This window comes from Rhinolophus ferrumequinum, chromosome 12, assembly GCF_004115265.2.
Source record: "Rhinolophus ferrumequinum isolate MPI-CBG mRhiFer1 chromosome 12, mRhiFer1_v1.p, whole genome shotgun sequence".
NCBI classification, from domain to species: Eukaryota; Metazoa; Chordata; class Mammalia; order Chiroptera; family Rhinolophidae; genus Rhinolophus; species Rhinolophus ferrumequinum.
The window spans coordinates 56,314,468-56,330,627 of NC_046295.1; the positions used below are offsets into that span (position 1 = coordinate 56,314,468).

Genomic DNA, 16,160 nt, shown 5'->3' on the forward strand with positions numbered 1-16,160 from the left:
TAAAACTTTTATTGTCAAATGTACATTGCATACAGAAGTATTTAAAACATACATGTGCAATTTAAAGAGTACTACACCTATGTACCTAACACCTGGGGTACACAGTAGAATATTGCCATATTACCTGTACCGAGCATTAACTCAGACATGGAAAGAAACGGCGGTAGTGCCACTATTACGTCAAGGCTTACAGAAGATGATACATTGAACAATCTTTGGGTCAGAGCCTGGCTTTTGGCTTCCCAGAGAGTTTACAAGATTCCCTTCTGGGGAAGTCAGTAGGCACTGTATATTAGTTATACCACAAATATTCTGTAAATTCCTTTACATCTGTCCCATATAGGACACTCTGTTTCTTGTATTTTTTTTTTTGCCGTTAACTTCCTGGTTTTACTCTCCTATTTTAGTATACATGTATCTTTTAGTAGCTTCTTGCAAAAGCGTTCTAGATATAAAACATTTTTGAGACCTAATGTTTGAAAGTGTTTTTTTCCCTATACCTAACGCTATAACTTGGCAAGTACATAATTCTAGGTGAGATAGTTTTCCTTCAGAATTGTGAAAGCATTGCTCTGTTGTCATCTAGCTTCCAGTGTTACTTGTTGAAACCTGAAGTTACTCCAATTCTAACCTTTTGATTTCTTTTTCTCTCTCGAAGCATCTTCTTTTGGTCGCCAGTGTAATGAAATTTCACAGTGTTATGCCCTTTCCTAGAAACTTAGTGACTTCTGATTTGAGAAATTTTCCAGTTAGTTCTTTGATGATTTCTTTTCCTCTCTTTTCTATTTTCTGGTTGCTTCTATTATTTGGATGTTGGACATCCTGGATTAGTCTCTTAATTTTCTTTGCTCTCCTATTATGTACTTTAAAATTTTTTTGCTGTGCTTTCCGAAAGGTTTCTTTAGCTTTATCTTATAGTACTTTTTTGGGTTTTTCATTTCTGCTGTAATTTTTCATTTCCAAGAGATCATTTTTGTTCATATAGTCATTGTTTTTTGTAGCATCCTATTGTTGTTTTATGATTGCAATATCTTTTTTGTGCCTTTGCCTTATTAGGTGGTATTCTGTCTTCAGTAAGGATGAGATTTTCTCTTATTCATTTTTATTCAATAAGTTATGATCTGTACTTTTGTTTATTTCTGTAAGGCTATATGGCCCTATAAAATAAATTAGGGAGTGTTCTTTTTATTCTCTATACAACTTTGTGTAATAATAGAATTACCTGTTTCTCGAATGATTAGAATGAATATGTTCATGAATTTTCTTTTTAAGGAAACACCTGGATCTGATACTGTCTTTGAGGAATTTTTAAAAAAAACAAATAAACAACTGATTTGATTTCTTTAATCGTTATAGTACATTCAGCTTTTATTTCTTTTTTGGTAAAATTTGATAGTTAATATTTTTTAAAAGTTATTAGTTTCACCTGTTTTCCAACTTGCTGGCATGAAGTTGTTTATAATAACTTTTTATTCTCTTTTAATCCATAATCCCCTTTGAATTTATAGTTTTTTTCATTCCTAATACTGTTTTTTCTCATCCTGCTTTGTCAATTTAAAAGTCTTTTACAAAGGAGCAACTTTTGGCTTTATTGATCTTTTTCATTGTAACTTTGTTTTCTATTTCTGCTGAGCTGTATCTATATCCATATTCATATCTATGTCATTTATATTCACTCCCTCCCTTTTTTAATTTTCACTGGATTTACTCCATAGTTCCTTTCTTAGTTATTAAATGGATCCTTAGAGATTTAATTTCCAGCCATTCTTTTAAGATTTGAGGAAAAACTTGAAAGAAGTGAGGGATCGAGCCAGGTGGACGTTTGAGGAAAAAGTGAAGGAGGGGAAACCCTGGGGCAGGAGTGTCTCTGGCATGTTTGAGAAAAAAGCGAAATCAGTTTAGTGAAAAGATTTTTCATGATATAAATGTGGAAAATACTTATCTTCTTTCATTTGTCACCTTCTATGCAGATACCTATTTTATGTAACAGCTGTGAAGAGAAAACACAGTCACAGCCACTTATTATTAGTTTGTGATCTTGCGCTTTTTAATTTCCTTTATAATTAGTTTCCCTATTCATAATTTGTTGTAGCCAGGCATAAATGAGGCAAATATGACTGACTATACCCTCCAGTAGGTGCAGAGTAAATAGTTGTTTAATGTTTTGTATTTGTCATGTTTCCCGAAATACTTCTTTCCACTATAGTACTTTGGGCATCCTGCCCTCTGCTAACTGTCACCAGTCTGCAAAAACCTGTACTTGCTGTAATCAGTGGTATCAGTGGCCTCTGCAGTTGGTTATTTTCCTGCTCTGCTCAGTCTTTCACTGAGCTAGACTTTCCTCTTTAGATGGGAGTTCCATTTTCTTTCTTCGTGTGCCATTGAAAGCAGTAGCGATGGTTGGTTCTCCCAGTTCTTGGTCTTCATGCAGTGGTACCATCCCACTGAGGAGTGCCCACTTCTTCCATACACGTGACCCAGGTGGTCGGGTCCTGGCTGAGCTGCAGTGCCCACTGCTGCTGAATCGCTTTTTTCTCCTCATTGGATTGGAATGCTATCCTGCCCTTGTTGCTGAGCCTTTTACTGTTCCCGAAACAGTTTTACCGGTGTTTTAATCTGCGTGATATATCACTGTAGAGAGAGGCATCTTAAAATCTATGGTGGATTTGGCTGTTTCTCATTGTGGTTTGATGAATTTTTGCTTTATAGATTTTGAGGCTATCTTAAAATGTTTAGAATTATTCTGTCTTCCCAGTGAATGAAACTTTTTATTATTATGAAGGGCTTTTCTTTCTCATAATCCTTTTGCTGTGTAGTCTCTTATGTCTGATATTAGATATAGCCATACGAGGTTTCTTTCATACCAGGTATGGTATATCTCTTGCTATCCTTTCATTTTCAACTTTTTGTGTCATTAAATATGTTTCCAATCTTTTTATTGTGGCAAAATAGGCATAACATAAAATTTCCCATCTGAACTCTTTTTAAGTGTACAGTTCAGTGGTATTGCATACATTTATAATGTATTACCATACGACCCATCTATTATGTCATCATTATATTTATATTATATCTTGTATGCAGCATGTAGCTGGCTCTTATATTTTTACCCAGCCTATCTTTATTTTTTAACTGGAAAATTTAGTTAACTTGAATATATTTTAAAAATACTGATGTATTTTGATTTTTTTCTATTATTTTATACTTTTGTCTTCCCTGTCCTTTGTTTCTGTCTCTTTTTGGATTTTTGTTTTTTCCTCTATGGGTTTCAGCATTTGTGTGTTCCTTTTTTAGTGGTAACCTAAGCAATTTTAACACGCATATTCAATTTATCACAGTCTAAAGGTCATCAATATGTTTTTCTTAAAACACAATAATTTCAGTCCTTCCAAATTTGTGTACTATCATTATAATGTATTTTAATTTACTGTTTTTAAAAAACTACTAGCTGCACAGAGCATTGTTGTTGTTTTCTTAATATAGTCAGTATTTCGTTAACATTACCTACATATTTATGCTTTTGTTCTTCATTTGTGTTTGCGTTTCAGATTTTCCTTATAGGATCATTTTGCTACTGCCTTTAGAATTATTTTTTACTGACAGCAGGTGACAAACTCTCTTAAGTTTTTACTTTTTCCAAATTAGTTTTATCTTCATTCATGAAAGCTATTTCCCTTGACACAGAATTCTATTTTATCTCAAAATATTGTAGGTATTATTTCACTGTCTTTTGGCTTTAAATAGACAATCTGGCTTCGGTATTGTTTTTGAAGACACTTGTCCTTATTGTTTCTTCTTTGAAGGTAATCTTTCTCTTTTCTGGCTGCTTTTAAAATATTCTTTTTTGTTGTTATAAAATTCCACTGTGATATTTCAGCGTCTAGATTCCTTTACAGTAATCCTGTTTGGAATTTATTAGGTTTCTTAGATATTTAGATTATCTTTTTTATCATTTTAGAACGTTTGATGAGAAATTGCTGAAAATATTGCCTTTGCCTCTTTCCTTTAACTCCATGTCTCTTGCTATTTTTTTTTATATGTCTCTTTGACTTTCTTCTGTGATCTGGGTGATTTCCTCTGATGTGTCTTACAGTTCATTAATCTACATTTACTTGATCTAATCTGCTGTTAAAATCTGCCCATTGATTTTTTTTATTTTTAATAATACATTCTTTATTTATTAGAAGTTCTATTTGTTTTTTTTTTTTTTTTTTAAATTGGCTTGCTCTGTTCATGGTGTTTTAATTCCTTGTTTGTTGTGGATATGTAAGTGAGTGAGTGTGTGTGTGAGATGCCGATTTTTCTCAGAACTGTATTTTGGAAAATGTTTGAGGTCTAGGATAATCAAGTTGGGTTTCTCCAGAGGACATTGCATTTGCTTCTGTCAGTTGCCTAGGGCCCCTTTCACTCCTTGACTCCTGAAATAAATTCTGAGCTTGAGGTTTTTAGAACACCCAAGTCGTATTTCAAGTTGTGATTACCCATGTGAGACTGGCTTATGGTTTTGAATTCTCAGGGGAGATGTTTTTCTTTCCTCTCTTCAATGCTTTGGCTCAGGCCAGTGCTTTTCTCCCCCCTTTAAAGAGTCCCCTGTTTAAAATATGGTAACTTATTTCTAGTTTACCCTTATGCTGAGGGTAGTAGCTTTTTGAGATACCAGCTTTTCTTGGGTTTCTAGACTCCCCACCTTAGCTGGGTCAGTAATCTTTGTCTCTGTTCCCAGAGGCCAGCACAGCCAAAAAAGTTTGTAATTCAATGTACCCAGTTTGGCAAATACCTTCAAGGTGAAAAATCAGCTTTAACAAACCTCAATTGACCTTTCTCTGTTCCTGTCTTCATTTAACTTTTGTGCTGCATATTTCTTGCTTTCTTGCCAATGTATGAATGCATTGGAGAAAATGTTTAAAAGTATTTTATCTGGTATTTTTTGTTTCAGTAGGAGAGTTAGTCCACACTGCTAGTCCACCATGTTGCTAGAAACAAAAGAGTCTCTGCATTTATTATTTTTATATTCCCAACTAGATTTAGTTGTTCTGTTATTTTTCAAATCTTCCCAATTATTTCGTGAGGTAGGTATATTATTACCACTTTTTTTCCCATCAGATCATTAAACTAAGACTTACAGGAAGAATCTGGCCATAAATCTGGTGATTAGTTGGGCTAGGATTTCGATTCATGACTTTTGACTAATAATTCTGTGTCCTTTCTAATCTACCATGTTGCTTTTTAATTAATGTTGGTGACATTTGACATCTCCTGATTATTGTATCTAGATATGAAAATTCTAGAGAAACCACTGGATTAATTAATATCTGGATGAACTTATCTATAAATTCTCACCTGAAAGAAATTGTTAACTGAGCATTTGTTTTGCTTAAACTTTTATCAGTGACTTAAAACAATTTTTTTCCTACAGGTGTGTATGTAATATAGATTGCAGTGGATACAGTTTTAATCCTGTGTGTGCTTCTGATGGGAGTTCCTATAATAATCCCTGTTTTGTTCGAGAAGCATCTTGTATAAAGCAAGAACAAATTGATATAAGGCATCTTGGTCATTGCACAGGTAAAATCCACTTTACTTATCCAGAGATCTGTCTTTAATATTATGTGTCGCTAATCTTATTTGTACATTTTGGTAGTGTTCCAAATTTGTAAAATGAGAAATCTTTGATGCTTTATTTTCTTTTATTACACTTTAGAATTTCTTTGTTCTGTTATTATATTCGAGTTTTTTTCATTTATTTTCATCTTCTCAAGACTCAAACCATGCTTTTCGGTTGTTTATTTAGTTAATAAGCTGATTCTAACAAGTATTTGTAGATAAAAGTTATAGTTCTTAAAGGTTGTCTCAAATTTGTAATTATAGCTATTTAAGAATTAGTCAACTTATGTTAATTATAGTAAAACTATAAATGTTGCCATATATTTCTTCATCTTTTTTTTTTCTAGAGTATAGTAGTTTACTCTGTTTTCACATTCTCTCTATAGTTTTCGCCACTACGTATTATTTACTTTTAGAGCTGTTGGTGTGAAGTTATAGAATGTAAGGAAGAATTATTGCCTTCAGTTGAATTTTATTTTTTGCCCTTCTTGCTTTTTGCATAGTTTAGAAGCTATGATACCAACTAAGAATGAGTTTTTGTTTTCCATCCCTAGTAGAAATACCCAGTCACTAAAGGCAGAGGTTCTCAAACCTTCTTTCCTCAGCAATATGCACACGGGCTAGGATAATGTATCTTTTCGTAAAACACTCAAGGGCCAGGCTCATTCTCATGAACTAGGATTGTACATCGTTCTTGCTTACCAGGTCTAATCACCCCCTCTCAACCCCCTGCCTTTTTCAGACTTATTAAAGGGGTATGTTTTTATCTGAGCTATGGGGGAAAAAAGCTATAATCCAAAGTTTGGTACTTTATATCGGTAACAAATTATTTGTGAAATATTGCACAACTGATTGCAATACTTCTGGTCTCGGCTACCAAAGAATACCCAGAAAACTCATCTGAGGATTTCCAGGTAGGGGTCAGCTGTGGGCATGGTGGAGGCAGCCATTTGCTGATAGGGACCCCTTGTAGGTAGACAGTCCACTTAGCTTTGATCACGAAGAAGTAGCATGGTTTGTTTTCTTTCATGGGGTGGCATTTAGAGGCTAAGTTGAAAGAATAGCTTAGAGAAAGAGTATTTTTTCAGAGGAACTGGTGCATGGTTGAATGGTACTACCTGGAATTTCAGATTCAGAGCGGTTGGCCAAGCTTGAAAAATTTGTTAATGGAAATTCATACAGATTTAGAATCCTTTGGCATACTTGGTCCTTAACTTTTATATTGGTCCCTTCTATAATATTTCCATCCAACCTAACTATGCCTGTCCTTTCCTCCCCCACTGTGTATTGGGAATCCCAAGCTTGCGCTTCCCCACAGGTACTTATGGTTCATTTACAGTCATCCCAGTCCCAATACAATTCTCCAGTTAGGGGTCATTTTGATAGTAAATTTGCCTGATAACACAGCTGAGATCCTACATTTATCTTAATCTAATATGTTTCCAGGGAAACAGTAGTAGAAGGTAAATCTTGAGACCATTGTCTCTTGGAGAAATGATTAATCCTTTTTATTCAGGGTAAGTGTTATTTTAGTTTGCACAGGGAACACTTTTTAAGGAGATGGCATTTGACCTGAAGTCTCCATGAAATTAGACTGCTCATCATGCACAGCACGTATGTATATCTGGGATGCCTTGAGACCTGTGATAGAAGTGGCACAATAGATGAAGAGGATGGTGGAAAATGTGAGCAGGATAAGTGGACAGAGTTGGAAAGGACCTTGAGCATTTGGAATATTTGGGAGTTTTCATGGTGTGATATATACTTAAACATATGTATCTTAATTTGAAAACTGTTTTCTCTTATAGACACAGATGACACTAGTTTGTTGGGAAAGAAAGATGATGGACTACAATATCGACCCGATGTCAAAGGTACTGAATCATGATTTAACCAAATTTGGGCCAACTATTGAAATATGGTCACTAGCTGTCCTTAGTTCCATGTCCATTGTAACAACCCTTCCAACTTTGCTCTCTGTAGCAATATACATGATGCAGTTGATTATTAGTAATAATATTAACTGAAATAGCTCAGCTGCTTCTCAATTTACAGAGTCTTCTCAGATACGCTTTTTAAACTGAAAATTTTTATTGAGATAGTTGTAGATTCACAGGCAATTGTAAGAAATATAGAAATATCCCTCATATTTGCTTTTTAAATCCTCTCCACTTCTCTAGAACCTACTATTAACACTGGCCCTCTATGCACAGGTCTTTCAACCTTGTTCCTTCTGCCTGGAACGCTTGTTTGCCTGACTAATATTCATAATTTCAGGCTTAGCTTAGAAGTCATTTCCCTTTGAGAAGTATTCCTTGACCCTTAAATCTAGACGAGGTGCCCCTTTTACGTACTACCCTACCCAAGCATTTAACCTACTCTAATTATAATTGTCTTTTCTTACTCATTTGTATCTCCCTCTAGGCTATGAGTTCTGTGAGGACAGGAGACTGTATCGTGTTCACTTTTGTGTTCCTAACACTTAGCAGACTGTCTGGCACATACGTAGGTGCCCCATATTTATCAACGGAATGGATGCAGCTCAAAGAAGCTGTAGGATTTATTTATACAAAGTCTTACATGTAGTGAAGGTCAGAGCAGAGATTAGATTCCATGTCCCTTGATCTCAAGTCCAATACATCGTCACTTCTCATTTTCATATCCATTATTTCATTTGATTCTCACATCTACTCTGAGGGTTAAAAACCAATGGGAACACTGAGGTTCAATGAGGTTATATCAAGTGAACTGAAGCAAGTCTAGACCTTGGGGCTCGTGGTCCAGGACTTCTATATAATTGCATTTTCACATATGCATCTTTTACTCATTTGTTTGGTTATACTAATGGGCAATTTTTTTTAGATGTGTGATCTACCTTGTATGCCTACTTTCTAAAAATACGTAAAATGAGGATAGTAATAGTATCTATCTCATAGAGTTTCATAAAAATTTTCTGACATACTCATAAGTGCTCCATAAAATGGTGGCCATCGTTATCATTGAATAATTTATTTCCCTCACTTGAATCATGTCAAACCTGAATCAGTTATATCCCATGAGCCCCTGAAATATCAGTTTCCTGTGTTGATACAAAGTGTTGTATTTAAAGTAGGAAATCTCCTGTATTCCCATAAGAGACATAATAGATCAGCCCCAGTTTTATTCTCTATGCTGTCCACAATAGGAAAGCTATTTTTCAGTAGGTAGAAGCTCATACTTTAGGCAGTTTGGGGAATTGTGTATGCCCAAAATACTTGTCTGCCCTTGATAAAAATCACAGGGATAATTTAGTGCCAGGCTACTTCTGAAATACTGAAAATTTTTCCACATAAGAATTGATCTGTAACTGAAATGAAATGATCGTAATCATTAGATACAGTTTATTATGTGCCTACTTTATAGTGGTCATTTTACCAGACACTATTGGTAGACAGAAAGATGTTTTATTTCACTTAGCATAGTACCCTCTTATACACAGCATCCATCTTTAAAGAGCTTGTGCTATAACAAATGAATATAACCCACTTCTAACAAAGTAGAAATTGAAATTGGTTGTTGTCATAAATGTAGTGTGATTAAAAAGTGAAATGGGAATTCAGAAAAGAAGAGATTACTGTTTGGTGGAGGATAGTGAAAAATCTGAGAAACTTCATGGAAGAGGTAGAATTTGAGCTGAACCTTAAAAGATGATTAAGATTTAGACAGTGGTAGAAGGCTATTTAAGGAGGATGAAAGAGCATGAGCAGAAGTATGGATGCAAACATGATAGGATGTATTGGAGAATGCTAAGGAATCCTTTTTTCACTGGTTGGTAGGGTGCTTAAGAGGTAGAAGTAGAAGGCAAGACTAGAAAGATAGCTTGGTGCCAGATTGTGTAGTGTCTTGAATATTATATTAGCCTAGGGAATTTGAACTTTATTTGTAGACAGTGGAGAATCATTAATATATTTGAAAAAGGCAAGGCTACAAAGTTAGCCAGTTGAATGAGTGATATCTGACAGGAACATTGTGCTCATTACATACATTGGACTGAAGTCAGGGAGATCATTTAGATAGACTCAAAAAGAATAGACATCTGCTTGAATATGAGGAATAAGAGTTCAAGCTCACATGACTTGGATGATGGATTCTGTTTATCGAACTAAGGAGGGTGGGAAGAGAAAGGTGTTTGGGGTTAGGTAAGGGAGGAGTTAATGGTGGAGGTGATTATTTTAGAGTTTGAATTACTTGTGGAAATCATCCAGATGACTTTGTTCAGCATAAATTTATGAGTCAGTCCTTGGGACTAGAGGTGATAACTGAAGTCATGAGAATGAGTGAGAGAGATTCTAGAGCTGCGTTGTCTAGTATAGTGGCTATTTAAATTCAAATTTATTAAAATGAAAGGTTTTGTTTCTCAGTCATACTAGCCTAATTTCAAGTTGTTCAGTAGCCACGTATGGGGCTGCACAGATACAGATCATGCCTAGCGTTGTAGAAAATTCTGTCGGACAGCACTGCTGTTTAGAAAGTTGAGGCGGTCTAACTTAGGGTGAAGCAGAAAGGATCCAGAGGAAGAAACTGTGAAGAATAGTGTCACAGAAGCCAAAGGAAAGGTAGGCTAGGAGGTGAAACTGCTTAGAGGATGAGCCTTGAATTTGAAGACAAGGAGACCAAGGAATTTCTATAGTTATGAAGGCAAAATCCAGATTGTGAGACTTAAGGTATGTTCTAATAGTAAGGAATCAGAGGTCAAAGGCTACCTCTATTTTGTATTTTTACCCCCTTTGCTTTTATTTTTTCATTTCCAAAGGCATTTATAGGAGGCCCTCAGTAAATATTTCTGATCCCAGTACACAGCCAAGACTAGGTAGGTAGCCAAGGACCGAGGGATGGAGGCTACACAGTGAAAAGCAGGAACACAGCATCAGCAAGTAGCTGGAAAATTGTAAGACAGTGCTGAGCAAGAAAGGTCTTTTAAATTGGGCTCTTGGAGAAGAGTGCTCGTGACATGGAGCATTTGCATGTCCAGTACGGTGGCCGAATTAGTGCTTTTCTTGGGCTGCAGGAAAACCATCGGTAAAAAGTGAAATTGCAGTGTTAGAAGCTTTCTTTGTTGTAGATGCTGAAGTCATAAGGATGTAAGGTTGAGCACGAGATGTGTGGGAGATGGGTATGTGCCATTTAAAAACCTTGATTATAGAAAATTTCAAACATATAACAACAGAGTAGTATAATGAACCATCACGTCCCCAATACCCACCTTCAACAGGTAATCAGCATTCTTGTTTTATCTGTATACCCTCACCCACTTGATTATCATTATCTTACTGTACAGGTGTTTTTTTGAGGTATAATTTACATACACTGAAATGCACAAATGTTAGCTATCAGTTTGGACAAATGGATACACCCCATGTATACCACACAACCTATAACATTTCCATCTACCCAGAAAATTCCTTTATGGCGTATGACATTTTAATGTGGCCATTTTTATCGAAAGATATTTTCATACAGTCTAAAATTTAACCATAACACCTTTTAATTACCAAGACATTTTTGCTTCTTTCCTGAGCTTCAGCTCACCCCACCTATGTCCTCATTGTCTCAATAGTTTCTATTCCAGCTGACCAAGCATACTAGAGATACCGAGATACCAAATATTGTTGTTTCCATTATTTGGTGACCTTTGTTTGCATAGTTTAATACAGCTCTTTAGATACGCCCTTTTAAAAACGGTATTGATAAATTCCGCTTCATCAGGAGGTAAGACTGAGCCAGTTGCTAACAGCAATGGAGGACGTCTTAGGGTGTGCGTTGTGGACCGAGGTGAAGGTGATGATGAGGATGGTTAGAAGGCTGTGTAAGTGGATGGCAAAGACCCCCCAGAGAGGAAGGTTGTTGGGAGAGAGAGTGGAATGCTGATCTGCAGCTGACAGGTGGTGAGCACAGCAGGGGAAGGGGAAAGGAAAGGGTTTGTAGGAAGTAATGTGATCTTGGTAATCAGGGAGGTGAAAGGAGGACTTGCTAAAGGAATAGCTGAAGAGGTGGATGAGTTCATTCATGTTAAGAAAAAGTGTTTCACTAGGCAAAGTGGAAAGCCTAGGAAAGGAAGAATTAGGGTTGGTGTGGAAAACAGCGGGGTTTAGAAATGAGAGAGTGGGAGGTGTTGGAGAGTAAGTAGGAGTTTATACTTAGGTAGATAATTCTATGATGGGGTCCGAGGAGATTGGGGTGAGGAAGCATGAATAGAGGGATATGTTAGTGAGGAAGCTTGGGGTGCAGGGTAATATAGGGGAAGCAAGAAAGAGTATGTTGAATTTCAAAACTGGAGGGATTTGTAGAAATAATGAGCCCTAGAGTTACTGCTGCAGAATTGATATAGTTGTGGCCTCAGCAGTTGCCTTCTAGGTCCATGTCTTGGCTGTTAATACATCTCCTCCTGCTTTATTTGGATTGTACACTGAGAGCCCAGGACTAAAAGCCAGTGGGACATGTCTTTGCAGGTATGCCATCTGGTGCGGGGTTTTCTCATCACATCATCACTTAGACTGGCCTCTCCTTTGTACTGAAAACACTGCTTATGGTGGTGGATTTGTTTCTGAATGCTTCTGTGGTGGAAGGAGCCACTGGGTGACCAGTCCACTGTGTGTATTGCACAAACACAAACACTGTTCAGAGACCAGCAGTTGCAGCTGTTGTTCCTGGAGCCTGTCACCACTTGCCTGAGGGCATTGTTTAGACGGGACCGTTCCGTGCCCAGTTCTTGCTGAGCGAGGCTGCGTCTCTGCTTGGGTTTCTGAAACCGTGCTTTATGGTATCTTTAAAGCCTTTTTACTTTTCCTTTTTGAAGTTATTAATTTACTTGGCCTAGAGAGCAGGTGTTGGCACATTCTGCTTTTGTCCATTCCCTACACATCTCCCAGGGAAGCTTGGCGAAAAAATAGTGTGACGGTTAAGAGCTTGTGTTCTGGAGTCAGACTTGGTCTACACTTAAAGGCTGGGAGGCCTGATTTTTCTGAGCCTCAATCATCACATCTATAAAGTAGGGCAGTAACAGCTATTGCCTAGGATTTCTCTGAATATTAAATGCTATATCGCTGAATTCCTTTTCTGATGTTATGGTGAGTATTAATACTTTTATGTTCTAGTTTCAGTGTTGGTAGCCTGGCTGTGCTCAAAGGTCTTCCTGTCTATAGCATATTGAATATGATTTATGAGTAACATCAGTAGGATATTCACCCATTCAACAATATCATTCGAGCACCCTACTATGTGCCAGGTGCTTTCACATATTTGTGTTGTTAAGTAATGCTCATCACAGCTGCAGAAGCTGACACTGAGATTTTGTGGGTCATGTAGAATGGCAGAGCAAGGACTGGATTCAGACTTTCTGACCTTCAGCCCTGGTGCTCTTTCTCTTGTGTTACAACTCTTCCAAAAGTCTGTTCTGCCCCCGTTGTTTTCTTAATTTCCTTTAGGATATTTAACCTACTCTCAGCTATCAGATTGGTGAAAATTTGTTCTCCAGCCTTGATCTTTCTTTAAGCACAAGTTTTATATATTCAGGTTGCCTAGTGAGTCTTTGTACTTACATTTTGTGTGTCCTGCCATTGCCTGAAACTCCAAGAACTTCCATAGTACCTAGAATATAACAGTGCTTAATAAATACTTTTTGGATGACTGGACGTCTAAATTTGAATTCAGCCTACTACATTCCCTGCTGAACCTCCTGTTATTAGGCTCACATTTAGTTTGTTCCCCCAACTTTTAAAATCGTGGTGAAATATACATAAAATTTACCATCTTAACCATTTTTTTAAGTGTACAGCTCAGAGGTGTTAAATGCATTCATGGTGTTGTGTAAGCATACCACTATCCATCTTTAGACCTCTTTTCATCTTGTAAAAGTGAAACTATACCCATAAAATAGTAACTCCCGTTACCCTCTCCTCTCTGCCTTGGCAGCCACCATTCTACTTGTTTCTACAATTTTGACTACTCTAAGTACTTCATGTAAGTGGAATCATGCAGTGTCTGTCTTTTTGTGACTGACTTATTTTAATTAACATAATGTCCTCAAGGTTCGTCCATCTTGTAGTATGTCAGAATTTCCTTTCCTTTTAAGACGGAATAATACTCCATTGTATATACCACATTTTGTTTATCCATTCATTTGTTGATGGACACTTGGGTTACTTCCCTGTTTTAGCTACTGTGAAAAATGCTGCTGCAAACATGGGTTTATAGCTACCTCTTCAAGACCCTGGTTTCCATTTTTGTTGTTGTTTTGGTTATATACCCAGAAGTGGAATTGCTGAATTATATGGAAGTTCGATTTTTAATGTTTTGGGGAAACACCATACTGTTTTCCACTGTGGCTGTACCAGTATCCATTCTCGCTGACAGTACACAAGGGTTCTAATTCTCCACATCCTTGTCAACGCTTATCTTCTGGTTTTGGGATAGTAGTCGACCTAATGGGTAAGGTGTTCTCTTGTAGTTTTGATTTGCATTTCCGTAATAATTAGTGATATTAAGTATCTCTTCATGTATTTATTGACCATTTGTACATCTTTTTTGGAGCAGAGTAATTTTACATAGTTCTGTATTAAGAGCATCTTTAGCAAAGCGGGCAGTTCTCTTCTACTAAATGCTCGAATGTATGGCGTTAGTCCTGGGCACCACTCTTAAAGATGGTAGTCACAAACTAAAGGATAGGACTGGGGAAGTTTGATCTTAAGAGAAAAATTTGGTTGGCAGTGAGTTAGGTGGTGAACAGAAATGGGAAATCTACACAAAGTTTAAGAGAGATTTCATGTAACAGAAGGAAAATTTGGCAATATTGGAATTAACTGTATTATGTTGAGTTTCATACCTCTGGAAGTGCTCAAGTAGAAGGAGGATTTCGGGGTTATAACTAAAGATGGCCTCTAAGGACCCTTCCAGATCTGAGTTTTTGAGCTCATTTACTTTCCAAAGTTTCTTCAAGCTGTATTTATTGTTTTCTGCATCTCTAATATCTATTTCTATTGCTGAGCTCTAGCTTAACTTTTCATTGTCACAAGTTTGGATTATGTAGTAAGCTCCTAATTGGTAACCTGGTCTCTCTAGTTCTCCTGCCTCTTTATCTTGCATGCAGGTATCCAATTATTTTTTTCAATAGCTTTTTGAGTCTTTACATACCATTAAGTTCACCTGGTTAAAGTATGTAATTTGATGTATTTTTAGTATATTTAAAGAGTTATACAAGCATCACCATAATCTTATTTTAGACCATTTTCCCCGAAAGAAACCCCATACCCATTAGCAGTCATTCCCCATTCCCCCTAACCACTAGCCCTAGGCAACCACTCTCAGTAATTTTTTATGTAAAACATGGCTTTCATTGTGTTGCTCTCCAGCTAGAAGGCCTTTAGTGTCTTCCATGTTCATATGATTAAGAGAACATTTCTCACCTGGAGTTCAAGTTTTTTCATAATCTGATTTCACCTTATTTCTCCAATTTTGACTTATATCCCCTCTTCTCCAGTCTGAATGTACAGCTCTTTATAGGTTCATCTACTACTTGTTCTTGAGAATGCTGTGTGTTAAACCTTCCCTTTGGTTTCCACTGTTCCGCCATCTAAATCTATCTATGCTCTGAGACCTAATTTAGTCCTACCCTGTCTATGAATCCTTTCCTGAGTTATCCCTTGAACTTGAACTTCCATAGCATCTAATGTTGTGAAACCATTTGGCATTTAATTATGAAGTGCCATGTGGGACCCTTGTATTGTTCAGCTTTTTGTGTGTATATGTTGATTCCCTAAATTGATTATAAGCCTTTTAAGGGCAGGGATCATGCATACATTTTTAAAAATATATATCTTCTATATCTTCTGTAGCTTTGTCTAGAGCTTGATGGCCACATTTCTTTATTCATTCAGTAAGAGCTGTTGGTGCCATAGTTTGTCTGTTAATGTTCTTAAATTAGTTACCTTTTTCTTATACTGTCATGTAGCAGAATTCTCTGATAGCTTTCAGCTTCACTTTATTTTTGAAATTTCCTGCTGTTTACAGGACTTTCTTATGGTAGGTTAGTACATTACCACAGCCTCTAGAGACCTACACAATCCTATTGTTATACACATTATAGGACTTTATTTTATAGGTTGGTACATAACCTCAGTCTCTATAGTCCCATTATTACATACCTCATGCTGTGTCACACCATGAACGTACCATGTTCTAAGAAGTTGCAGGATGGTGAGTGTTACAGGAGACAGCTGCATTCCTTAAATCACTTACGCCTTGATTGCAAGCATAGAATAGCACTCTTAGTTTGAAACCATAGCAAGGAAAGTACTGCTTTCTACGTGTTAGGAGTTATACAGAAATGAATAATACAAACATCTAGATTCTCAAAGGAGCCCACAGTCTCATGGTAGAGACGGATTAAAAAAACCCAGATAGTTACAAGACATTATCATGAGTATTATAGTAGACTGGTGGGTGCTCAGGCATATAACCCCCCAAAGGAGGGCTTGATTTCTTTTGTCATAGCAGAATTACAGTTTGGGAGCTGGAGGAGA

General features: G+C 36.7%; 1 protein-coding gene across 1 annotated transcript in view; it reads left to right on the forward strand.

Moving 5' to 3' along the window:
- TMEFF1 (transmembrane protein with EGF like and two follistatin like domains 1) overlaps positions 1–16,160 on the forward strand; it is a 72,414-nt gene that overhangs the window by 43,234 nt on the left and 13,020 nt on the right. Inside the window, exons 6-7 of the mRNA XM_033123334.1 lie at positions 5,417–5,565; positions 7,413–7,478. Of these exons, the coding sequence (XP_032979225.1) occupies positions 5,417–5,565; positions 7,413–7,478 (215 nt within the window). The remainder of the gene's footprint in view (positions 1–5,416; positions 5,566–7,412; positions 7,479–16,160) is intronic.